Source organism: Lampetra planeri, chromosome 36 (assembly GCF_965212315.1).
Source record: "Lampetra planeri chromosome 36, kcLamPlan1.2.h2, whole genome shotgun sequence".
NCBI lineage: Eukaryota > Metazoa > Chordata > Hyperoartia > Petromyzontiformes > Petromyzontidae > Lampetra > Lampetra planeri.
Window position 1 is genome coordinate 100929 of NC_136142.1, and position 27193 is coordinate 128121.

The following is a 27193-nucleotide window of genomic DNA, read 5'->3' on the forward strand; positions in this document are numbered from 1 at the left end:
CACACGCGGTTCAACTCCATGGGGAGTTGAACCGCTTCCAATGGCTCGCTTACACACCCATGGTGATTGACTGAACTTTTTATCCCAGCAGCCTTTCCAGATCGGAGGGATCGACCCCCAGAGGTGGACACCTTGATTGTGCAGTTACAGGTGGTAGTTCGAGGCGTGGGTGCAGATGAGGATTGGGTACACGAGACAATGAGAGGAGAGAGTTTGTTTATGGAAAGCTTTGGAAGCTTTACTTAATCCAGTTGTGACAAATGCTTATTTACTGCAGCCCTGTGTCAGCAATCAGTTAAATAACTTCAGGTTCTGATTTGTGCAGCCTAGAAACACTCAGACTATGAGTGTGCCAGATATGATGGCCTCGTGAATAGCGTTGTTTCATGTGTAAATTAATTATATTTTTCCAAATAAATTAATTGCTATATCAAGATGTGGACTGTATTCATTCCTCAATTGTTTCCTATGAGAACAGTGAAACATTGTTAATGCTTGTAATTTTACTCAACTACTCTCAAACTGACTGCCAACAAGTTACGATTAATCTTTCAGATGCACCACGTCAAGAAAACCCACTGGAGGGCCACGGCCGTTCACCCCTGTGCAATGCCACCGCGCAGACTCCAGTTCCCAAACCGAGTGGACAAAGTTACACCACTACACACACATCACATAAACCCCCTACCTGAAACCTCACAGCAAGTACACAGGATTCACATGACACTCAGCACACATACAACCTCTAAATACAATTGAAGTTGCATCTCAAGGAACACATGGAGCAAGCCAGGCTGGGAATTCCTCATGCACTTGTACAGCCCACGTTTATGCGCTCCCACATTTCCCAGGGGAAGCGCGGTCGCCGCTTGTTGTAGAACCCAGTGGCTACCTTCTTAACACTGCAGGCATTGAATTAAACATGAAGACATGCATCGTCAGCAGCGCAGTGGACGTTAAAGATCCCATGACGTCATTTCCAAGAGTAGGCCATTGTGTGATGTCACAGTAACCTGTAAATTACTCAATTTGAATATACATAGCAGCAATCATTATCTCCCTCTGCGAAAACTTAGCAGGATCCTCCTGAAAATGAGTCATGAGACTCTATGAGGCTTTCTGAGAATAATAACAAGCTGTATGAAAATGCCTCGGGTTTTCTGATTGAACTCTGAGGTGTATCTCGCCCGCAGGGCCTGGTTAGGTGGCACACTCGCATCTCGGGACTCCAGGCTGAGGAGGTTATGAACTGTACCCTGGAATTTCCAGTCTCAGGTGAAAACGTGTCATGCAGGTGGAGTAATTGAGTAACTGCAATATGCTGGCAGTGGCTTCATCATCAGCGCTCCCTCAAAGGGACCCAGTGACTCACACAGAGACCCATGAACTCACATCGAGACCCATAGACTCACATCGAGTGGAGAATGTAGCCCCCTCAACCTGGAACCTCGAGTCACCACTGCGCGTGTCTCGACCCAGGAGGTGGACACGGGCCGCCACACCAGCCGCGTCGAGCGGTAGAATTCCTCAGGAACAATGCCCTTGCACGCTAATCCGGCTCAATGTCAGCACCGCCACATTAACCACAGCAAGCTCCACACTGTAACCATGCTGCGCTCGGTTATATTAAATCGCTGCTCATGGCCTCGTCTGTGATTTGGCTGATGGTGTCACAGGTAGGCACATACCTAGACTGTGTGTAACCAGGTTGTCCATCACAAGGATTAAACTTCATAAAATGAGAAAATAAGACTTTCAAATTGCAGTTTGGATACCTGAAATAAATATAATTTACTTTTTATATCACGGAGAGCCATACTGAGTCGCAGTACTCTTTTTCAGGATGGTCCTGCTTCATTAGGTTTTTATTTTAAGATGTTTTAGCCAATTGATGTGTTTTTATACAACTGCAGAAAACCGGAGCACCTGGAGAACATCCACACAACACTCTAGCCCCAGAAAGATAGAAACTGATGCCGATCATTCTAGATTTGAAGCTTTCGTGACTGCAAGAATTCATACTCTTTGGTTTTTTTGGTAATGTCACGTAGGTTAAAAGAAAACAAATAAATCCAAAGCAGGCCACCAGCGTGTGAAAAAAGAAGCTAAACATGATAAAAACAAAACTGGCTATCAGTAAACTGCATAACTTCAACCGAGATGATGGATTCAGATTGAGCAATCATTGTAAAGATGTAATTAACCAAGTTAAACTTTAGTTACCGTGCAGTTTACTGATAGACAGCCAGTTTAGATGTATCTTCTTAAACATATCCATATTACCAGTCTGTTACCCCCAGCTCCACGCACCACCATCAACATCACCACACGTTGTTTATCATGTTTAGCTTCTTTTTTCACATGCTGGTGGCCTGCTTTGAATTTTACCCACCCAGCAGCATAACAAAAGGCGGCTTAACCCTAGCTTGCTTATCTACTTCTGCCATCTACATGACAAAGGCTCAGTTCCAGCAGCCGTACTGACCATCTCACAACCCCTCCTCTCCCGCGGCCCATCCTGGCTCCTCCCCCCTCAACCAGTACATATAAGGTCGGGTCTCTTGGGACTTATCTTCACTTGATACAGCAATTTTGCTGTGACGGTTTCACCTGAAGACGGAAGCTTGTGTTGCCTCCGAAACGTCGTGATTTAATGTATTTGTTTTATTTTAACCTACCTGATGCCGATAGTCCACTTGCCGTATTGCCTTCCGCTGTCGAGCCTGGGTATGGTACCTCCTCGACACGCACAGGAAGGGAGTTTCACAACTTTGAGCTGTCCTCTTGGTTCTTTCGGTAAAGTCACGTAGAAGGGAAGTAATAAAATAATAAAAATAAAACATAATAAAACAATTCTCTACGTGACTTTACCGAAAGAACCAAGAGGATGAATCCCTGCAGTCACGAAAGCTTTAAATCGAAATTCAACTTTGAGCTGGATTACTGGCGTGCACCGCCACCACCAGCCAGCTACTGCATCGACGTTGCATTACAATGAGTAAGAGGATAGTGATCTGGCTCGAGTGCCATGATGTGTGCCATCCTCTGACGAGGCACTTGCCTGCTCAGAGTCGGTGCCATCATTGCACAGGAGAATAGGGAAGTTACATTTACACAGAGAGATAACTTGCGCTCCATTGACAACTCAGAGCTGGATGTAGGTCTTCCCACACAGTCTCAGTCGTGGGGTTTGTTTGACCATTCTTCACCAGTGCGGGCTGGTGAATGTGGAAGACCTAGAACAAAGTTTAGATGTCACTCACTTCCAGTGGTAGGCATGGTAGGGAATCTAACTCGGCGTGTTCAAAGTGTGGTACGCTAACCACCGAGCCGTCACTCCCACCTTTACCCTTTGTCTGTCGGTAAGTGGCGTTAATATTTCTATCTGAACTCTGCCAGTGTCACATAACGACTTGCTGCTTCAATAAAGTTCTGGATCGGCGTGAGTGGCTGTGTGCGTAGCGTTAGAAATAGCATCGCACAGCGGCGAGGTGCACTGCCGGCACTCCGAGCTGGTGTCACAAACACGTCCAGAAACACCATGGCTCCACAGCAACAGGATACGTCCATTAATCCTGCCCGTACATTTATTTTGAGCACATGGCTCCCTGTGTTTTTGCCGGGGCGCTTCCTGCATTGCAAAAAAACAGCTCCGCAAGCTGAGATTCCCGTTGAATGGCGCGAATCGTGACCCGCCCGGCGATCGCCATGCGCGTCACGGTTCACGTTGACTGCCGGAGAGGCTGGCCCAACGGCAGCCTCGGTGCGCAGCGGTATTGTCATCGTGTACACGAAGAGTGACGGTCTCACACCTTGAAAAAATAAGTCCGGCCCTGCTCTGTAAATTCTGTAGCCTACAATCACCTGACCTAAAGGCAAGATCCATGTGGAGCTTTTTAAAGATGGAGCAATAAAATACAAAAGCACATGGGTTTATATAATTGTCTCAATTCAACCTCATGTCAGTGGCTCACATCTGTACTGGAGCTTCCAGATTTCCTTGTCGCATGTGTTTGTATATGTACATCTATGTGCATCCGTGTAAAAGTTAGCGTACTGCACTACAAACCCAGCAATCCGAGTTCGATTTCTGCTGATGACAGATAACAGCGGTGAATATTTTAACTGGTCCTGAGCCTCCCCTAGGTGGACTAGGCCTTAAATGAGTTTCTGGTGCAGTGTGTAAATATAAACAATGGAGAGATAAAGCCGGCCAGGGGCCTGTGCCGTGCCAGTCTACACAGGTGCCAGCCACCAACAGCACTTGCCTCAACGGTTTGTTAAAGGCTATATGGGGGGGGGTCTTTGTTTTGTACGTCCATGGACGTATGTACGTGTGCGTGCGTGTGTGACTCACGTCTCCATCGTGGCGTGTCGTGCTCCTTGCTATGTCGCGTCCGCAGCTGCCGCTTGTCACGCCGGGCGTCGTTCACGCGGATCCGTGCCGCCTCCGTCTTTGCGAATTCTCCCAGCTCCTGCGTGTACCTCCCATACATCTGCACATGCACACGAGGGCCTCATCGTCAGCATCTTCATCACCAATGCCATCGTCATCATTGTTGTAACCATCATCATCGTCGGTCATCATCATAATCATCGTGTATTGCAGGCAGGTAGCAGATGACATGGGCAATATAAGGCAGTGCAGCAAAACCTGCCATTGTACAGTACTATGCTCCCACGCCTATCCTGCCAGCTTCACAACAACCTGGGCTGATCAGCGGAGTATGGTTTGTCAATAAACTCACAACTCGCATGGCATGGGAAGACCTTCATCCAGCAATGGATGTATACGCAAAACATTTTGTCACATATTCTTTGGGTCTTTTTGTAAAGCCACCGAAAGACCCAAAGAACATGAATTCCTGCAGTCACAAAAGCTTTAAGTCAAGAATTTTGTCACAGATTCCTGATTGGCCACTTATGGCCACGTGGTCAAATTCTTCACAATGCTAAAGCAGCCATGTTAGTTTTGTTGAGGCTCCCCCGATTGGCCGATGCTGCTGCTGTCCATTTTGAGCGCAGCTCAGTCTGGGCCTAAAACATAGTCATCGTTAAAGTCACGTGGAAATAAAATAAAATAAGTAATAGAATATGACGTTTCAATTGCAACACAAGCAACCGTCATCAGGTGTGAATGAATTCTAGCTCGGAGAGAGACACATATACAGAGAGAGAGACAACATAGACATGGAGAGAGACAAGGCTAAGAGAAAGCGAGGGATTGTATGCCATTCATCATCCCATCGATAGGGTTAACGGGTGACGACTGGTAACGAGTGATGGCTGGTGACGAGTGGTAATAGGTGACGGATGTAGAGGCCGACCGAAATTCGGTTTCGGCGCCGAAAGTTGGCAAATAGCCTCTTTTGGTATACTTTCGGTTTCGGCCGAAAGTAAATGTTTTACTTTCGGTCTGGTTTCGGATTGATATTGACTTTCGGTCATTCATCAACTGAAGATCTATTTTTAGAATATAATGCTAGTGCTACATCTATCAGGAAGAGCCTTTGCTATTGATGCCCCCAGGGTCTGGAATGATATTGCCAATAAACTGCAACTTGAATCACTACCTATGAGATCTTCACTCAAAATTGCTCTAGAGGAGTTGTACACCCCTAGCTGCCACTGCTATTCAGTGGCCTAAAATAAAATAAAATGTTTCGCTCCGGATGACCGCTGCAAAGTATGATCTGTGTTTTGATTTAGTGTGCTGATCTTAAAGGTGCATTGAAAATGTTTGATACTCCGACTGATGCTTCTGCTGTTGTGGAGTGACTCATGCAGCCAGCTATGGCTGCAGGGTTTGGTGGTACATGTTGTTTATGTCGTTTATTGTGAAAATTCGGTCACAGTTCCTATGAACACTGTTACATTGCTTTTATGGCTTTATATGTTGTGCGGAGTTAGACTGGTGGTCTTAATCTAAGTTGTCTTGTGGTTGTTGTTGTTGTTTGACTTGCATCCCACTGGGATTTTTGCACACAGCGTTGGTGTACGGTGCTTTTTCTGCAATATTTTGCTGTCTTTTCTTAGATTTTATGTTTGCACATAGTCACATAATCACTTTAAGATGTTTTCTTGTTCAAGTTTTTTTGTTTGTTGCAGTTGCACCCGATTCAAGAGCCGAATGGCTCACAGGGCTATACCTAATAAATGAAACTGAAACTTTCACTCTGCCTATCGGCCGGTCAGTCGGCGCTAGACAATCCAATGCGATAGGCTGCAAACACACACACACGTCAGCAGCAACAGCTTGGGAGCGAGGTTACAGCCGCAACCACAGTCTGCTAATGTATATACGACCGGTCAACAGACGGCAGCCTGTCTGGCTGAATGCGTAAAAACTGTTGTTTCTTAACTACAATATTCGTTTGTTTGGATATAATTACTAAGCAAGTAACACCTAAAGATTTGATATTTAGCAACTCTTACTGCAAGCTCTGAATGAATAGTTCTAGATTTCTTTTTAATTAAAGTAGCATTGCATCATGACATAATTCATAAATCTTGTGTTCGGTAACTTCGGTTATGTACCTTTCTGTTTCGGTCGAAAGTGAAGTTAAACTTTCGGTTTCGGCTTCAGTTTCGGCCGAAAGTAAATTTTTTTACTTTCGGTCTGGTTTCGGTTTTGGCCGGTTTTGGCCGAAACCAGAAACTCAGTTTCGGTCGGCCTCTAGACGGACGAGTGATCGCGGGTGACGACTGGTGACTTTTTTTTATTTTACTATATTTTTTAAAACCTTTAAGAAATTTATTTTTATTGTAGGTTTTTTGCTTTTATTATTTTCAATTTATTATTTTTATTTCATTATTTTAATAGAACATTTTACTTTTATTTTATTATTTTTATTTTCTATTTACGTGACTTAATCGAAAAAACCAAGAATATGAATTCTTGCAGTCACGAAAGTTTTAAGTCTAAATTTGGTGAAGACTGGTAACAACTGGTAATGGGTAACGACTGGTAACAACTGGTAACGACTGGTAACTGGTAACGACTGGTGATGGGTAACGACTGGTAACAACTGGTAACGACTGGTGATGGGTAACGACTGGTGACGACTGGTAACAAATGGTAACGAGTGATGACTGGTGACAGGTGGTAATGTTTAGGACTCTCCACCTCTCCTCTGTTCATAGCCACTACAAGTTGCCAAGGACTCTCCTCCTCCACCTCTCCTCTACATATGTGCCTCTATTATGAGTGTGTCTTGACTGAAATGCATTTTTTGCTCCTTTCAGCAACCATAAAATATTGAGGGATTGTCTTTAAACTTGCAAGGGCTTCAGTTTCACGAGTAAACAAATTAAACCAGGCGTGACCTTGAAAAAAAAAACATGAATTTTGAGTGGCACCCTAACGATTGATTGCTATATTTAGAAATAATACTCAATATTGTATATACATGCACATATTTTTGACATTATTATATCAATTTCACAGCAATGATTATTTATATGCAGAAGAAATAGAAGCATGTGAATGGAGAATTTCTCTCCTTCCTGCCTAGCGACAGAGTGAACTCATGTCATCATAGGGTTATGAACGGGGCGATCTCATGAACTTAAAAACCTGTTGAGCTTGCCCTCTTCTCAACATAACGCACTTATTACGCAACGCAGATGCACGTGCTTTACCAAATCTAAAAGGGAACGCACAATACCAAGGTAACAATAACACATTCATAAAATTCCAGCATTAACATACTTATCAAACACACACAAGGAACACTTAAATGGGTTAGACAGCTTAAGGCTAATGCCGCTAATCTAATTCTGCATCTGCACATTATTCGGAAGCGTATTGCACAAGTTTACGCGGCCCTTGAGAGCAGGTGCCCAGGACACCGCCCTCCCAGGGACGTGCTTTCGTTCACCTGACGGCGGCCCGCGTCGCTCGGCAGGAGCGGGGGCGACGCCGCGTGTCGTACTCACGGCTCCGAGCGACGGTGTCCCGGCCGCGAGGGCTGCGGCAGGGGGCATGACCCAAGAGGGGGCACGCGACCCCCGTCCAATCGCCGCCAGCGCCGCCAACACCACCACTGCGGCGGTGGCAGTGTGGAGGCCCATCCTCGACGCTCCCCGTGACGGTTCGCCATTCCCACAGTGCAGCCCAGCAGAGCCCATTTATGAAAAATGCTCAGCCTCGACCCATAATCAAAACAGTGGATTTTTTTTTTCAAACAAGTACAGGAAGCTCGAAAACCACCGAATAAAACAATAAAGAATGTTTTCTGTCCAACTGGGAAAAATTAAATATGGGAAGGTCTCCGGGACCACGTCGAGGCCCAATGAGGGCTCAGCAAGGAGAAGTATCTGGGAGGAAGCAGTCTGCTTGTTGGGAAGTGCAGCCCTGTGCTCTGGACGTGACCAATAACAGAATTTGCAAGAAAAATTACCAATTTTACCTATAAAAAGAACTGGAGCCCATCCAAGGCAGGGGCGGTAGGAATGCGAGTGCGTCAGTGGTGTCCGAGAGCGGGGAGCGCGGCTGTGCGGAGAGGCCATCGTGCCGGTGCTCACACCCCCTCACTCCCAGAAACAAAGGGCTTCCATCGTCCCATCGTTTTACACCAAATTACACTCCTCGTTCATTTGTTTGATCCAAGACATTCAGACGAAGTAGCAAAGTGGCCAATTTCTCTGGGGATCGCAGACCAGGTGAGACCTGGCACTGCCTCCTACATTTGATGCATCTCCGAAATCTCAACCGCAGTGCACAATAAGGTCAGCAGACCAACTCAGATTAAAAAGTGCTCAATTAAGTGGCGTCGGCGGTGTGCACGCGTGATATAACCTCGACGGCGGAACGCACTTCGTACAGAGTTAAACGCGCCAAACATCCCTCGTGCACTCCTGGCCGACCTCACACGTTCTCCTTGTAGAGATGCAAGTACCCTTGCTTTGCGTGTGCGTACACAGCCCGTCTAACCGCACAATGCTTGTAAAACCGGCACATGCTGTCAGCGTCCTGCTTTGCTAACGGCGTGCAAGCTCTTGAGAGTCATCGTATCTCTCAAGTGAGCCCTTGGCACCATCCGTCACGCGGCGCACCGCGCAGAAACGGGCACCCATGCCAAGGGCCTCGCTCGCTCGCTGCACCGCGGCTGGCGCGCTCCTCCCGGCACGATGGGAGCCACCTCTGTGGGCGCGCCGGCCGTGTGCCGGAATTTTCTCGACGAGTCCCAGCGCTGGCCGATTACCCCGGGATGCACGGGGCCACGTGAAAGTCACCCCGTGCGCTCGCGGCACCGTGCCCGCTCACGTCTGGAGTGGATTCCGCTGTGGGAATTCCAAGCGAGCGAGCCAACGAATGAGCGAGCAAGCACATTAGTATGGTATGGCCACTTCTCGGTGCGTTGTGGTTGCGCAGCGCTCACCGCTCATTTTCGCAAATATCCCGCCATGGTCACGTGTCCCTCAACCCGGTCGTCTGAGTGCGGTGTCCGCGCATGCAGCCAGCAGGGCCCCATCATCGCCACAGAGGGGGTCTCTGTGGCGATGTGAGCCTTGCAGAGTGGCAAGCCAGTGCAGTCACTCAGAGCTCTTACTTGAGAAATACACTTCTCAGGAATGAGAGGCAATCTCTCTGTCTAAAATGCCGCTGGCGTGGTAACCACCGATGCTGCTGCTGTGGCTGTGGAGGCTGTTACTATTGCTGCTGCTTTTTCTGCTACTGTCTGCTGCTGCTACCGCTACTGCTGTGTCTACTGATGCTGTCTGCTGTTTCTACATCTGCTGCTACAGCTGCTGTGTCTGCTGCTCTATCTGCTGCTGTTACTGCTGCCACAAGTGATGATGTGGCTGGCGTGGTGGGGGTGAGTTTGGTGAGAACTTTACAGAAGCATCTTGGCTGAGAGGCAAGAACACCGAGTTTTATTTGTAGTCTAATAATGGCTGCGAGAGATTAATGGGATTCCGCAGGCACTGATTTGATGGTGATACCCATTGACGCTATGAGATCGTGTGTGGGAAACCTCGACTTTTGACATCCAACCCCATCTATGGGTTTGCGAAGGCAACGGGTGCACACCCCTCGAGACTCTGAGGCTGCTCAAGGTAGCCGAGTGTGGGTGCCTGTTTGTAACCACAACTGTCTATGCCCTCTTGTATAAAACACAGAAAGGGATAATCCCCATTAATTTGGACTATTTTAAAGGACAAAACGAAGTACTGGTGGTGTTTTATGCAACCGGACACTGGTTTCAAATTCCATTTGATGATATCATGATGGTGATGATTGACTGATAGATGATGACAGTTTTGATGATTAATAGTTTGATGATGATATTACGAATTAATTATGATGGCAATAATTGAAGATGATCACAATAATGACAGTAACAATGGCAATGGTGATGATGGCGGTAGCGTCAGCAGCCCTGTGCTCGAAGTCCGTGACTCTCGGGGCTGCCTCTGTTCACCCTCCGCACGTGACTCTTCAAGCCAGCGCGTCAGCCTTGTTGTGTTTTGTTTAAAGCGCGCACTTCCACTAAAGGTATTCGCCGGGAATGGAAACACAGCGGCGGAGGAAAGGTCAAGTTCCCGGCACCCGCCGGAAGAAACTCCCACGGGCACAGTGGCCTTTGCTGAGCTATTAATAGCGGCGGCGGCGGCAGCCCCGTTGCCCCGAGGCAACGGGGCTGCCACTTCAGCCCCTGCTCCCTCGGTCTCGGCCAGCGGAGAGTCACGCTCGCTGCGGGGAGTGCCACCCTCTGACCCGGACGCCCCCAACTCATCGCCACGAGCGGCGTAGCACTCGTGGTGTGGGTGGTGAGCCGCGGTGTGAGATGGGCCCAGTGTTCTCACGTGCAGAAGTAGTTTCGTGGCACGGGAAATCGAAGTAAAACACCGTCTCATTATTTAATTAGTATGCTTAGTTAAAGCCAGATGAAAGCCCATGGAGGCTAACCAGCTCTCTATGAAAGGAGACAGAAGTTACACTCACAATACAATAAAACACGTAATCAAGGTCAATCACTGTATTGTGCGAAACCTTAAATACTCATCATCAGGGTTATCATCATCAGCTATGGTCAACCCACTGCTGGATGAAGGCCTTCCCAAGCCACCGCACCTCTCACGATCCTGCGATGGAATAACCACACCGCCATCGTCTCGCAGATCCCCATCGCTGTTTCACATCCTCCACACTCCAGCTCTCTCCTGGCGAATCCCCTTGCTGTGGTCTCTAACCCCCCCCTGTCTCCCTTTCCCCTATTCGGAGTCGTCGGAAGGATGTTTTAATGAGCGGGACAGCAGCACGTGGTCAGTCTTATTCCTCTCAAGGCGGCACTGACCGGGAATGTCGATGTTGTTTTCATTCCTTTTTTTGCTAACTTAATTAAATTTACTTATTTAAAAATTAAGCAAATCTTCCAATTTTAGTCCTGTTGTGCTATCGGTGTTGCATCATGTGTTAGAGAAATGTAATCCATCCGAGCGGCCTCTTACCTAACCCCCATGGGCAGAAGATCCCTACACAAACTTTCTCTCCTGCATAGGAATGTTATTATTTAACATTGATTTATGTTTCTGCAATATTTCGATTTATCACACGACACAGCTCTCATTGTTCTGATAACAATTTTCTTTGTTGATGTACTTTAGTTTATTTGTTCAGCTTTTATAATTTTGGTGACCGAGGTCACCCTTGCAAATGAGACGATCCTGGTAACTTAAGTTCACAGCTAGCTAAACTAAATAAACTTGAAACATGATGAAATAATCCCACGAACGAGAGTTTGGCTTAAACTGCCGTGACGTGGTGTGTGGCTCTGGTCACTGCGCTGTGGCATGCCACTCAGCCGTAAGTTGCAGTCAACCCGATTATTTTAATTCTCAGACGTGGAATTTGGCAAAATTGTGTTTAAAACCAACTTAAATGAGATGGTTTTAGTACGGTCATCGGTGTTAAGGCTCAGACAATCGAGTCGTTACACTTGAGGACCTGGTTTTTCTCATGTACAGCTGAAACCCGGATGCGAACCCTCACTTCAGCACTGTTGGACCATTGCACTGGCCTCGAAGCCACCAGGGCGGCTGTGTAAATGAGCCGAGTTTACGTGAACGAAGTCGGTGCTGTCACCGTTGTCACAAAATATGGCACAGTGCCAAGCCAGCCAGGGTACCATCTGCATGCTGCTGAACACGGTATCTGTTAGTGCAGTTAGTGCAGTAATCAGAGAAAAGGAGCAATTGCCTTCACCACCAGCAATGGCACTAATCGCCATCACAGCGAAGGATTTTTGCTGTTTATAATAAACATGAACCAAAATCAGTCCAGAGCTCTACTCTGCAATGTACGTTGCCAACCGTGCTATTCGTGAGTCCCTAATCCAGAGAAAGACAATATATTTTGCGAGTGTAGGCCATAGTAATGTTTCTCTTGGAGGTGGACGTAGCTCATGATGCAGCTATTTAACCAAACACCATCTTCATTTCAATCACAAATAAAAATAACTGTGCCTTACTCGTGCCTCCCTGGAGCAAGAAATTAATCTCAGCGGGCAATCACACGGTTAAATTAAGAAATCAGTCCAAAGCAGAGCTCAGTCTAGAGCAAAATCAGTCCAGAGCTCTCAGTTATTTTTACTTGTGATTTAAATGAAGATGGTGTTTGGTTAAATAGCTGCGTCCTGAGCTACATCCAACAGAAACATTACTATGGCCTACACTCGCAAAATATATTGTCTTTCTCTGGATTAGGGACTCACGAATAGCACGGTTGGCTACGTACCTTGCAAAAAAAGTTCAACATACATACAAAGTGTAAAATCATCAGTTGGTAAAGAGCAATCCTCTTTATGAAATACAACCTCATGGAGTTTTAAAACTCATTTCCAGGAGTACTTTGCTTGAGCTGTGGTGATGAGTCTGGTGCGCGCCCAGCACTGCCCATCGCAGGGTTATCATCGATCGCGAGTTGCCGTACGACACGGCTGCCCGCGATCAATCAATCTCAGATGGCGAGCGTCGAAAATGAAACACAGCGCAGCCTCTACCGCCGAAACTTCGCAGCTAAAAAGCGTTGGCGATCAGAAGACACAGCACGGGCAGCGGCTCCTCAGACGAACAGCCACCACGGTGTGAGCAGCTCTCCCCGCATCTGCGCTGCCAGGCGTCGGTGAGCGCGTCGGTGAGCGCGCCGCTCACTCGCGCTAAATTTGGCTCTCACATGCTCCCGTTATTCACCTGCCGAAATGTCTCCCCCGACTAGGACGGAAAGCGAGGGTTCTCAGTGAGCTTCCGTGTGCCCCCCACCCGTGGAGGTGAGGCCTCATTAGGTGCCAGCCCCTTGGCCCTGCAGAGTCGTTTTCAAGCAGTGCGCGCCTGCGCTCTTGAAGGACAGGGAGGTGCGCTTCCTCGCAATTTTCGGCAGAACAATGCCCCTGCTGTTAGACGACAATTACACGGCGACGGCGCTCACAGCGGCCCGACGCGGGTTTATGCGGGCATTTCCAGGACGACCGCGATTACGCGCGTCTTTGTTCCTTTGCTTTCCCCAAACAGATCATTGTTTGGGGCGAGCGAGGGCTAAAGAATTAAGAATAGCGCAATAAACAATTAGAGCTGCCGCGGTGCGAGGGCGTGCAGGGGGCCCAGGACGGGCACCGCGGGCGCGACCAACAAAACGAACAAAACGAACAATGTCTCCCCCCTGCTCGAGCCCGCGGCCACCTTGCGTGAACGCGCTCACCGATTAATGCCCAGCGCACGTTCGCAACGGTGACCTCCAGGAAACGCTAATGTTGACTTTTCATAAAAAGTACTGCCCGGCTACTTGAACACACAACAAAATATGTTACTTTTATTTCGAATTGGTTTATTAGTGCATTCTCATGGTTTACTTCACGTTTGAAGTTTACGAATGGGTAAACTATTTGTACATTAACGATCATGAGAAGAAATATGGAATACAGACGCCGTTTAACCAAAAAGACTACTGTAATCATAATAAAGTTTTTGGGTTAGATCGCGTTATTTATAAATGTGTCGTAACCCTCCACCACCCGACACGTCCAATCAGTAAAAAAATGTCACGTTGACAAAAGACAAATAGTTCACTGCTTTAGCCCACCGGTGTGTTGAAGAGTGAATCCACAACATTTACAATGTTTTAGTAGCACGACGTTTCGCTGGTATTTACATCCAGCATCATCGGGCAATTTGCCAGAATAGTGAAGCCCTCACTTGCTCCTGGTCTTAAGTAGTAGCCTACAGTCCATCGACAACACCCAGCTACCTGGAAAGTTAAAGGCCTGGTAACATCTCATCCTGTGTTCTTTGGAATCTGAAGTCCAGCATGGTTGACAATTACCTGAAACGTCGGACTACTCGATATCGTTTTGTCGTATGGCAGTGCTAATTATTTCCTATATGCTCATAGTATTGAGTGCAATTGTTGCTTCTTAGTCGATCACACGCATCCAGCTAACATCAGCACAACATATATACATACGGCACGCGTGGTCAAGGAACAGGCAGGTACGTCAGACGCGGCGGTTACATCTATTAAACCAGCCTGCTGAGTATGAACACTAAGAAACCATGAAAGCTGAAAAAACACTCTTATGTAATGTAGTCATTAACTTACAAGCTTCTGCGTGCTGGGCTTTAATTATGTTACCTAGACAATGACCGTGTATATGTTACAATATCAAAACTGGCACTGACTTGAACGTGAAATTTAAAACAATTCTTTTTCAGACAGGAAAAGCAAAACTCCACCTTTGGGCTGGATAGCCATCCTGAGCAATATGTCTATGTCTGTGTGTATATATACATGGGTATATTTGTGTGTACACATGCAGGTATATATTACACAAAGACAATGATCCCTCATGTTGCCTTTAACATACTGTGGGGCAAGGGCTGTTCGTGAGCACGTATGCAGTCCAGCATGGTTGACAAAGGGGTGGGTGGCCAGCACATTTGTCTCCCCAGTACTGATGTTTACACACCATACCAGGCACCCAATTAAGGATGAGTCGACCTAGGGGAGGCTCGGGACTTGTAAAATATGAATATGTATGTTGAACTTCTTTCGCACCATATGTAGCCAACCATGCTAATCGGAGGTGCTATTCATCAGTCTTATTGGTTGTAAGCGGGAATCACACAGATCGCTGAATTCGTAGCACAGTGCGTTGACCACGATACCACCGTTCCCAACGTGTATTACACACATGGACATGTTGTTTTAAAATACAAATGGCTCTATTTACGGGGAAAAAACAGCAATGCACCGCGATCAATCAAAAGTGGAGGACCACTTTGGTTCATGCTCAGCACCAGCACGGCGGATGGCACGACCCAACTATTTAAAACCGATTCGCTATCAATACATTACCCCCACTCCCGCGTGACCAGCGCGCATCGCAAACCGCCCACGGCCAAGTTTCCTAAACACCAAAAATAAACATTGACTGTTTTTCCAATTAAGTATTATGTTCTGTTTCGTTACAAGCCACGGAAGCATCCAGATTTTATGGACTGCAAGCGTCATGAACTCAGAATGAAGATGGGGAGACCCTTTACGAAGATGAACCCACTCATGAAGATAGTTGAAGGTTTATTGTTTAAGATTTAATAACGCATTTGCACGTTCGCAAACACAAAGACAAGTGTAGCCTGCAACTGACATGAGCTTAACGCAACATTAACGATGAGTGTTATGTCATTTTCAAATGTGACGAGATGTACGACTTTGATGTATTCGCGTCTCTAGATAATGCACTACCATTGGCATTCGCCATAACTACTGCACTGTGAACTCCGTGTTCTGAGTTACATATTTGGCCACGGATAACACCAGTGATCAGTGGTATAAAAAGCGGTTCTGGGTGGCCGCTTCACCAACCCACACTAACCAGCATGGGGAAGTATGGTCAAACAACACCTAAAACCAAAATGGCAGAGGGAGGCCTTCATATAGCAGTGGATTGTCAAAGGGCTATACATTTTTATTTATATTATAATTCACTGCACGTTAAAAATTCAACGTGAGTAGCTGAATATGTGAAGAGGTGATGTCCTGTGTGTTGCCTGTGTAAGGTCCAGTGTAAAGTAGCTGAGTAATGCAACGGATCAAGGCTTAATCTCAACAAACGCCAATAATTTGGCCCTGAACTCACAAACTAAGACTACTATCCTTGTCTGTATCTCAGGCCTCATTGCTATGGTTTGGAGAAGCAAGTTGGTAAAATGCCAGCACCAGGCTGGGTCTGAGGACCGAAATCTCCATGGTGGCCCAGCATGCCCACAGTGGTCCCATTGCAGTTCCAGAAACGGGCCCCTGGGTTTCCAAACCGTTCCACGATCTCACAAGCAGATGTGACATCACGGGGTGAATGCCGAAGCAAGATTCTGCCACTCATTTTGTTCAACTCCCAGTCTGTGTTAAGGTTACACAGTAGAAAAGTCCAAAAATTTTTTTTTTTCGGTAAAGTCACGTAGACAGAAAAAATAATGAAATAAAAGAAAATACGACGTTTTGGTCGCACACCTGAAGACGGACGCTTGTGTTGCGACTGAAACGTCGTGTTTACTTTTCGATTTAAAGCTTTCGTGACTGCAGGGATTAATCTTCTTGGTTATTTCGGTAAAGTCACGTAGAATGGAAATAATAAAATAAAACATACTTTTATTTCATTATTTTTTCAGTCTACGTGACTTTACCGAAAGAACCAGAGAGTATGGATTCCTGCAGTCACGAAGCTTCAACTGAAGATTGTATCTAATATTAGACTAACCCAACCTATGCCGACCTTAAACTACATTTTGTTGAAGATCGCTGTCCAGATCCCACTGCAATCCAGCCACGGAGGGCAGGAAGAAAGAAGAGGGACGTCGGGGAGAAGCTGGGCCCATGGGTGCCTCTGCAGCTCATGGGGTGTGGTGACCCAGACCTGGGCACTGGTGCTGATCCTGAGCCAGAACTCGGCTGTACCTGGGCTGACATTCCGAGTGGCCACGGAAATGGGGCAAGAGTTCTGAGTCCACAATAGATGTTGGTGTTCTGTAGCGTCCATGTGTCTTAACCATGCACTCTGTTTTCGGGTCTACATATGACTGTTCGGACAAGGTAATAGAAACATTCCACCGAGGAGATGAAGTGAGAAGTTTGTGTGCAGTGGATTATCACATTGCAGAATCACGAGAAGTGGCAGTGACTTGGGAAGGCCTTCGTTGAATTGGCTATGGCTGCTGCTGATGATGATGGAAAAAAAAGTGCAACATACAGATCTTAACTTATGGAGAATAGTATGTATTTTCTTGTTATTATTCTTGGTACTTTTGGTAAAGTCACGTAGATAGGTTCAAAGAAAATAACAAAGAATAACAAAAAACTACGACGTGTCGATCGCAACACAAGCAATCGTCATCAGCGGGAAAGCTGCTGAGGCAGGCTGTTTTAAAGGTTTGCAATGGGTGTAGCCCGTGTCAAAAGCGAAGTGGGCAGGGCTAGTCATGTTAAAGTGAACAATTGGCATGTAAATGTAAGATCGGAGAGCCACCATCGAGGAAAACGAGCAACGGTGGCTGTGTGAGTGAGACATTTAGAAATTTAATCTGTTAATGTAACGAAAATAACTACTAACATCGAAAGGTAGGATGGAAACATCACAGCCACTTATGACTTAAACTGGTTAATAACGTCCTTCCAATGATTGCTCAGTTTGTACCCATCTTCTCAGTTGAAAATGTGTCTGTCTATACATATGGATGGCTTCAAAGTACCTTCGTCTTAGAGAAATAAATTTCGTGTGAGCCCACCGCATTAAAACAATGATCAGTCACGGCCCAAGTGTTGGTCCTACCGTGTTTCAGATCTGCCTTATGTTCACAAACACGGTGAGAGACAGTGCATGTGAAGTTTTTGCGATCAGACACATTGTGTTTTACCATGTCTCAGTGTGTGAGCAGCGTTGAAATAATAATTTGATAAGGAATTAAGTTGTGTTAGTAAATTGACACCCTCTGCCTTGCCTGGGGCACGCACTCTCTGCTTCGCACGCTACCGCAGGGGCTGCTGGCTCCTTAAACGAGGAGACTCGAGCTCACGCTCACAAAGCGCAGCCACAGAGGGACGCGTGTCTGCAACAAGAAATGCTCGCATCGCTCCATTATCATGGGAAGCCCGGCAAGCGCATTTTCTCCTCTCGTTGGATTCTGACGTCGTTACATTAGAAGGCGCGCTGAATGGGATGGCTGAAGCTCGCGCATGGGATGTGTCACACGCACGCACTCCCTTGAGAGCGCTGCTCACACGAGGAGAAAGGCCGGCCTGGGTATTCACGCGGGCTCTGACTGGCGCAGCCATTCTGAGTTTTAAACTCAAATTCCTAACGTTTTACGCTTAATGGTTTCTCAAAGGGGCTGTGAGAAGTTAATCGTTTGTTGATGCATTGTAAAAATCACTTCTACTTTCAATCATTATCGGCCGTGATGGAGCCACTGCTGGATGAAGGCCTCTCACTGCCGCCCGTGTTGCAGCGATGTAACGATCCATCCAGCTCCGGCACACGAGCAAATGTCATGGCCCAGAGGTAACGCGCTCTGTTTGTTGCAGAGGTTCGCGTTTTGAATCTAGCTGCCACCCTGATGAACCATCTGATACTGAGCGCCGTCTGCTTCACAGTGAATGCTAATGATCCCCATGACGTCATTCGCAAGGGTAGGCCATTGTGTGCCAGTGTCACGGTCCAAATTTACCAAGCTTTAGAAACTATTCCGCAAATTACTCAATCGGGATTTACATAACAACCATTGCCTGCTACTGCAAAAACTTGGCAGGACCCTCCTGAAAAAAAGGTTTTCCTGGGTAAACAAGCATAATAAAAACGAACTAATCCCTTCTAGACATGACGTCTCCTGCCCAATATGATGCCTCCGAACTGGCAATATGAAGTGATGACGGTGCACACGTTCTCGGATCCACATGCCCCTCTCTCTACCTCTTACTGTCATTCTGAGGATGTACCTCTCCACACTTCGTTGCAAACTTTTCAGCTTTTGTACCATGTATTTTGTCAATTAAATTATTTCTAATCCATATGTCAAAGAAGGTAATGCACACTCATTAAACACTTTCACCGTTGGGCACATCGATTTGTTCATCTTCATTCAGTTCAGCTTTACAAAAGTACTCCAAGCTGCTCATGTCCACATCTACACGTCATCACGCAAATCCCGGCCCGACTTCAATATAGCCCTCAGTGTTCGCACTCCATACAATGTGTTTCCCAGTTGTGCCTCTCTGACAGACATCTTCAAACGTTAAACGAACTTATTGTACACAACTCTGTTTATCTCATATTTATCGAGAGCAAAACACAAACGCACGCAAGAGCTGAGCTTTGTATAAACCTGATGATGCTGGCTGTAATAAATAAAAACTAAAACATGTTGCTCACTCTTCAACAATCCGGTGGTTTGCTGCAAACCCAACGCAATTGGGGCGTCTGCCCTCGCGAGACGCCACGATTGGCTCTGCACTGGGTGGTGGTGGGGGTTAACGCTGACATCACACCGACTACACGATGATCTAACTCAAAACAAACTAATTATTAATCATACATTAACTCAACGCACATATTAGATAGAAGGTAAGATAAATATACTTTTATTTTTAAGGCCAAAGTATGACTGATGAAGGTGTTGAGTTAGTATTATTTGTACTTGTGCCAATGCAGCAGCGGCATCACCAATGAATCAGTTGATTTGACCCTGGTTAGAAGGGGTTAGAAGGGGTCAGTCAAGGAGCCACACTTTTGTCGACGTTAATCACAAACGACACTCGATTTTTTTTTCTCTCCAAAAATTGGAGTGGCTAAATAAAAGCACAAACATACCATGTGAGACTTGCTGATGACACAATAACATGACTGAGAGAATTAATTACAGGAAATTATTTAAGAACACAACACAGAAGGCTTGCAGAAATCTATCAAACAATGATGCTTTCATTTGTGTTGTAATGAATAGGCGATATTGTTTCCTCTGACAATGAGGCACCCGTCAGACACTAAGCACGAGACAATGGGAGCACGATGAGAGGAGGTGCATGAGACGGTGAAGTTCCAAACCCGAGCGGCGCTTTGGGCTCTCTCCACTTCTGCCTAAAGAAGGAAAATTCCACATTTTCTGAAAACTTAAAAATTTAAAAAAATTTGAAAAATATGCAGCCACATGTATTACTCAGGCTCAGTGATTCACTTCGCTCTGTCACGCACAGGCGGCGCTCAGTCGCCTCATTGCTCTTCTATCACTAATACCATTAGGATGGTTGGCGACGTAAAATGGAAAAGAAGTTCAACTTACACACTTGCATCTATACATTCATGTTCCTGTGGACTTTTCATGTTCTTGTGAACTTCACTCGTTGATTTCTCCTCCCATATTGAGGACTTGGTCTATACCAGCCACTGTTTTGTCCCATCCATGCTGTGTTTAACCACCAATCACAACATCACACCCAGTTTAACACGTAGGCTTTCGCGACCAATATTATTCATAATAGAGGCTTTTTTGGGTTAGATCACATAAATATAAATGTGTCGTTAAACCAGCCACCACCCGACACAGCCAATTAGGAAGGTTTGTCGTGGAAACTCAATGTATTTATCCCATTTATCCCTCTAAGACCAAAGGGGAGGGGTTAATATAAATTACAATGGATATCGATTATTGGTTGGGTTATTCACAGTTAATCAACATATATAATGTATGTACATCACGTGCCAATGTTTACACATTGCACCAGGTACTTATTTGAGGCTGAGTCGACCTGGGGGAGGCCCAGGACCAGATTAGATAATCGTCACTGGTGTTGGCCGTGAGCGGGAATCGAACTCAGGTCGCGAGGTTCGGAGCGCAGCGCGCTAACCGCGACACTACGGCCCCCATGAACACATGCACGCACACACGCATGCACACGTACTCTCACACACACACACATGCACATAGACATGCTCATATGAACGCACATGCACAACTCCACGAGCAAACACGCACGCAGACACGCATGCACGTGAGAGCCGTTAGCACCGGGGACACTCACTCACCGAGCGCACCGCTGCTCCATCCTCCTCCTCCTCTCCGCTCTCCTCGCCGCGTGCCCACCGCTCTATCTCTTCAACGCCGGCCCCCGTAGCCATCATGGAAGGCCGTCGGGCTGCACCATGATGGCCCCCAGGTGGCTCCCGGCCGCTCACCACCGTAGTGAGCGCGGCGCGGTGGAGTTGCCTCTTCGCATGTCTCCGCACGTCTCGCCTCCTCCTCACTCTCCGTGGTGCATGCACTGCTCCGCCAATGCGGCTAATCCAGGTACAGCGAGTGCCAGAGACTCACTCAGATGGCAAGGTATGGATTTCAGAGCTATTCTGAGCGACAAGATGCGGCCGTCTGGCTATCACATCTGTGCTGCCGGGCAGGCGGGGGCAGCCCTCGCTGCTACCTGCCCTGCGTCACCATGGCCAGCTCCAGCGCTCGGCCCCATGCGCCCTCACGCTGCTGCTGCTGCCGCTGTTGTGGCCGGCGAGAGACGATGAGTATGCCGGGAAAGCGCCCGCATGAAGCCCAGCCGCTTCAAGGCGTCCCGTAACAGGAGCAGTGGCCATCGGCTCTCAGGTCTAATGATGAGCTAATTATATTTCCTGGCACTGCGTCGCCCTGTCAGGATACACCGAGCCTGCAATCGGACAGCGTCACAGCCTCCGTGCGCCACCATCACTTCCCCCAGGCACGTGGCTGTGGCCCGCCAGCTTTACGGACGTGGCCTGGTTAATGCGACACTTACCTACGGCCATGCGCACCTCTCCAGGAGACACACAGGCCCCCCCCCCCGGGCAGGCATCGCACGCCTCGGCTACCTTCTCCAGCGCCGGGTAGCCGTGTTCACGGGAGTTACGTTGGTGTCTGATTATCGCAGGAGTGAGTCTGGCTTTGAGAAAATGGTGTGAAATTTCGAACAGCCAACACCATTATAAGTGAGCAGATGATGGCTACTCTTTCTCTCAAAGTAGGCACCTTGAATTTCCTCTCTTGGTCTCTCTCTACTCAGGCAAAATCCTTCACATTGATCATCTCAGTCAACCCTGGTGGCAGATCTCCTTGGGAATATCTCACTGATCCTGTTACATCCGGCAGACCCACTTTCATAATTACCATTGCGGTAATGAAACAAAACGTTTTATTTTACCAGGTAAGGCCCACTGAGCTATGTAGCTCTTTTTCAGAAGCGACCTGGCCACAAATGATAGCTCAATGAAGTTGCTTATCACGTGGAAATTTAGAGACACTACAGACATACAGGCATCATCCTATTACTTTGTGCCACCACCTCCCTCGCCTATCCCTCTCCTTCCTCAGTGAGATGATCTCCTGGATCTGTAGCCAAGGGTCGCTCAACCAAGAGCCAGAGCCCAGAGATTCTGCTTCGGTGGGGCGCCATGCGCCGGCGAGCTGCATGCGGGGAAGGTGTCGGATGGCGCGGGGCGTATCTTGGCATGGACAGCACCAAGTCACGCGGCGTGAATCTGCTTCCGATCGGTCACCCCGCGTGTGCCACACCCGCCCGTGGCAGGGAGATCGCGAACGCGCGGAGAGTGCTCCGAGAAAACCATGCACACCACAAGCAGAAATGTCATGCGCCTGCTTTCTGCGACCCGCGTGGACTTCATCATTTGGGACGGTAAAATAGGATACGGTAATACAGGATACGGTAAAATATAATATTGCAAACTATGATACGGTAAACAAGGATAGGGCTAAACTAGGAGAAAGTAAAATAGGATATGGTAAAAAATAATCTTGTAAACAATGATACGGTAAACTAGGATAGGGCTAAACTAGGAGACAGTAAAATAGGATACGGTAAAATATAATATTGTAAACTATGATATGGTAAACTACGATAGGGCTAAACTAGGAGACAGTAAAATACGATACGGTAAAATATAATATTGTAAACTATGATACGGTAAACTAGGATAGGGCTAAACTAGGAGACAGTAAAATACGATACGGTAAAATATGAAACCAAAACTTGCGGCCGTGCACAGTAACGCATATGGTGTCTCATCCTGAGACTTTCCTCCGCTGCATCTGTCCCAGCATCACCACTGCACAGAACACGCTGCCTACTCCGGAGAGCAGGGCCAGAGGAGACCAGCACGGGAGTGAGAATGCATTTCACTGCCAATTTTTATATTCTACAAAGCCGAATCTCTAAGCCACAGCCAGTGGTTACCGAGCTTGAGGGATCTCTCAACTCTTAATGCAGACCGAGTGGCATCTCAAAATAATATCTAAAATGTATAACAATTTCTCTTTCAATGCCAAAGCGTTATATTTAAGGCTTTGTTATCTGTGTTTCAACTAACATTCCATTTGAGTTATTACCTAGATGCAGAAATAATTTACTTGTCTCAAGCCATGTCGGTTGTGATCCGATCTCTCTGTTTGAATTCAGCACATTTCAATCCTTTCACCCGGAAACCCCTCGATGAACAGCAAGCGAGCACCGACGCACTGGCGCACTGGCGCACTGGCGCACAGGCCGCCAGTTTGTTTTTTTCGACAATTTGTCTTCACTTGATGGTATCTCAGAGGTAGCTCTGTCACATCTACTTCTGTGGCCTGTAACACGAAGGGTTGCACTGCTCCCTGAGCGATTCTCAAGGATCCTTCGTCTAATTGTAATGTGATGCCGATTAGCGCCACTGGGAGAACATTGAGAAAACATGAAAAGATATTTTAAAAACAAGGATTTTTTGTTTAAATCATTATTACTTGGGTCTACTGCTTCTTCGAAGACGCCACCGCCACTCCGTCCAGTGCCGGATTAAGCTATTGCGGGGCCTGTAGCATATGTTATAAAGGGGACCTTTATAATCTTGATTTGAAGCTTTCGTGACTGCAGGAATCCATACTCTTTATAACATATGCTACCTATGAAGGTGGTCACGGCAAATAAGTAGGGGAGTTGGCAACACCATGCCCGGTTGCCTTTGTCTCCCCAGTGTTGATGTTTAAACATCGCATTGAGTACTCATTTAAGGCTAAACCAACCTAGGGGAGGCCCAGGACCGGTTAAAATATTCTCTGCTGTTATTGGGCACGAGCGGGAATAGAACACGGGTCGTCGGGTTTGCAGCTAACCTCTGCGCCACTGCTCAACCCACATACACACCCATATACGCACATCCCAAGTACACACACACACTGCCACCCTCCCACGCCACGGTCACGACTGTTCCCGGTGGACTCCCGACAGTCGCCCTCGTGCGGCGTGTGTGGAGTCAGCACATTGTTCACCGCACCATCCCCTGGTGCACCGTGCCGGTCATCAGAGATGCTGCTCACGAACAGCAATTGAACCTTATGGCGGGACACATGGGTCCCATGAGCCCCCGGCTCTCGCATAAACAGTATATTATAATGTAAATAAAAACTTTGCTCTTTTTCGCAAATGGGTTTGAAGGATGGTGGCAAGAGTTGTCTTATTAAACTAGGCCTTTAAAACTGAACACTACTTACCTGGAGTACCTCTATTTAAATACACTATTGAAAAAATTATTTACACCCTTCTGTCAATCATCGTGTTTCTCAGTGTGGATTTGTGAACACACGCCGCAAAAAAACCCTATCTGCACAGATGCATACGGACAAGAGAAACATTATCAAACAGGAGGAATTAATGGTGCAACACAGCTCATCTGTTAAATATCTGCAGGTAATAGGATTTGTCATCGATTGATCCTGGCTGCAGAAATTGGTAGGTCACAAATAATAATGAACATAACAGATCAGTTTCGCTGTATCATGCATACCGTGGTGACAGATAAAAGACTTAAGTCGTGTAGGCAGTTTGAGAAGCTTTGGATAAGACTTATGATCCTTCCCATACCGAGCATGGAGAGCATTCACTTGTTCAGCTCTTATGCGCATTCGTCCTCGCTGTTGCTGCTCTTGGACACGACATGACAACAGAACGATCCGCGCCAGGCGGGTCGCGGCGTTTATGTGCGCGGTGGGACGGAGTCAACAAAAGTAAATAAATTAATTACGATTTCTACTTCCGTTTATTCGGGACCCCGGGGTCCCGCTATCAGGTTCAATTTCTCCCACAGTCAAAGTTGTGAAGTCTCTCAGAGTGTGGCCCAGCACCAGCCTCACTAACAGCGCAGCATGCGGGGAAAGCTTTCTAAGTCTCTCGTCTGGTTCCAGAGATTAATCAATATCTCAATTTAACCGTATATGGAGCCCTGAATTAACCCCACTATATGAGGGCATTACAATTTCCTGATGTGTATTTGGGCAGGGTATCTTAGTGGTAACACTCATGCTGGGTTTGATGTCCAACTCGGGCGCCTTTCTGTGTGGAGTTTCTAGGTTCTACGCATGTTTTGTATGGGTCTCCTCCGGGCTCTCCTGTTTCCTCCCATAGTGACAAAAACCCACACAATGTTACTGGTTTTGGAAAAACCACCCACGACTGAAAAATTACCTGCAAATTACAGGTACTCAATTTGGATTACAAACAACAACATTGGCCATGACCACTAAAACTTGGCAGGACCCTCCTGACAAAAAGTCTTGAGACTCCGTGAGGCTCACCTGGATAAACAAGCATGATAATTCTATGTTGACTACGAGACCCTGACATAACTGGGCAGCTCTCCCATGTGTCATTGGCTCATACCGCATGCGGTTTCGCATGATATCTGACGCTTCACTCCACATGCTGGGATCTTCTTGAGGAACTGAAGAACCGAAGCACTTCAAGTGAAACATCGATCACCATGCCGAACAACTCCCGGTCAAACCCAGTGACACAAAACATCGGAGCGGTGTTGCTGACAATAACCCTGTTCAACCCCTCCAGCTGAACTATGCGCATCTCCCTCGCTTGTCCTCCTGCCCCTGTGAGGGACGCGATGAATAGCCGTGGTTGTTGTAAGCTCCCTGCAGGGCCACAGGTCCGTGCGTGGTTATCGCGCGATATCGTTAGGGATCGAACTCGGGCGTATACTGCGTTTGTAGCACAGGGCACCATGCACCACACCACCACACCTCACGCCTTCTGCTCTATGTTAAAACAATATTTTGCATTTTACCAGGTAGGGTCCACCGAGCTATATAGCTCTTTTTCAGAAGCGACCTGGACACAAATGATAACTGAACGAAGTCGCTTATCACGTGGAAATGTATAGCAGCCGATTAAGATAAATGTATGTTTGATTCTACATGTGGAGGAAAAAACCGGAGGACCCGGAGAAAAATCCGCACGACCACGGGGAGAACATGCAAACTCCAAATATACAGGCGTCAGGGTTGAGATGGAACCCACGACCTCCATTGGACAGCATTTTCCCCTCTTCACGTCATATCAACGCCCAATGCAATGTGACCGCGTTCTGCGCTGCAACGCAACAACACCACTTGCTGATCTCGTCAAGGAGCATAAACCATCATGCGAACTCTGGTCATCCTCGCAGCAGCTTTGGAATGTTCAGATGCGCTTCTGCGGCCGTCTGGAATGCTCTTCCGATGTTAGGAAGCCACTCGTTTCTATAGGACAGTTTTTTGCCTTTAGTTTGTTGTCCTTCCCCCGCACCTCCGATTGGCATGGTTGGCTACGTACGGTGTGAAAGAAGTTCAACATACATACGTATACTGAAGAATACATTTGAAGGATACACAGTAGATCCGTCTATCGGCAGTCGCATGTGGTGGGGCAAAGTGTGGGTACTCCCACCTGTTCCAAGACATCTTTCCAGTGTTGAGGAATAACCCAAAGACCCTCTAGAGGGCCTCTGGAGCTGACTATAGCGGTGGCCATACGACGGGAAGTGGCGCAAGCCAGCAGGGCCATGCCTCTCCATTTTTAATTAGAAATGTCCTCCGCAGACAAAACGCTGCAAACAAAGGGGTGGGCAAAGACGGCGTGGTTCTGTTACGAGTGGCGGCCTCTGACGGCTGGCAGGACTCCGAGGGCCGGGCCTTCAACAGGTGAGAGTGAGTGTGCGGAGCCTTTTGTTGTGGATTTCCCATAGTGAGAATTAAATACCGCTTTGTTAAAGCCTTCCTTTACTCAAACAATTCCTATCCGTGGCGACGGGCCAACGGCGGAATCGCGCACGCAGCAATTGTGCGAGCCTCTGTCTGTGGCGCCGTAAGGCGG

The 27193-nt window shown here is 47.2% G+C and overlaps 1 protein-coding gene across 3 annotated transcripts in view; it reads right to left on the bottom strand.

The window, feature by feature from the left end:
• LOC144730639 (chloride channel protein 2-like) overlaps positions 1–27193 on the bottom strand; it is a 101908-nt gene that overhangs the window by 61280 nt on the left and 13435 nt on the right. For all 3 annotated transcript variants that reach the window (XM_078611281.1, XM_078611280.1, XM_078611282.1), the window contains exon 3: positions 4358–4496. In XM_078611281.1, coding sequence (XP_078467407.1) covers positions 4358–4496 — 139 coding nt within the window. The remainder of the gene's footprint in view (positions 1–4357; positions 4497–27193) is intronic.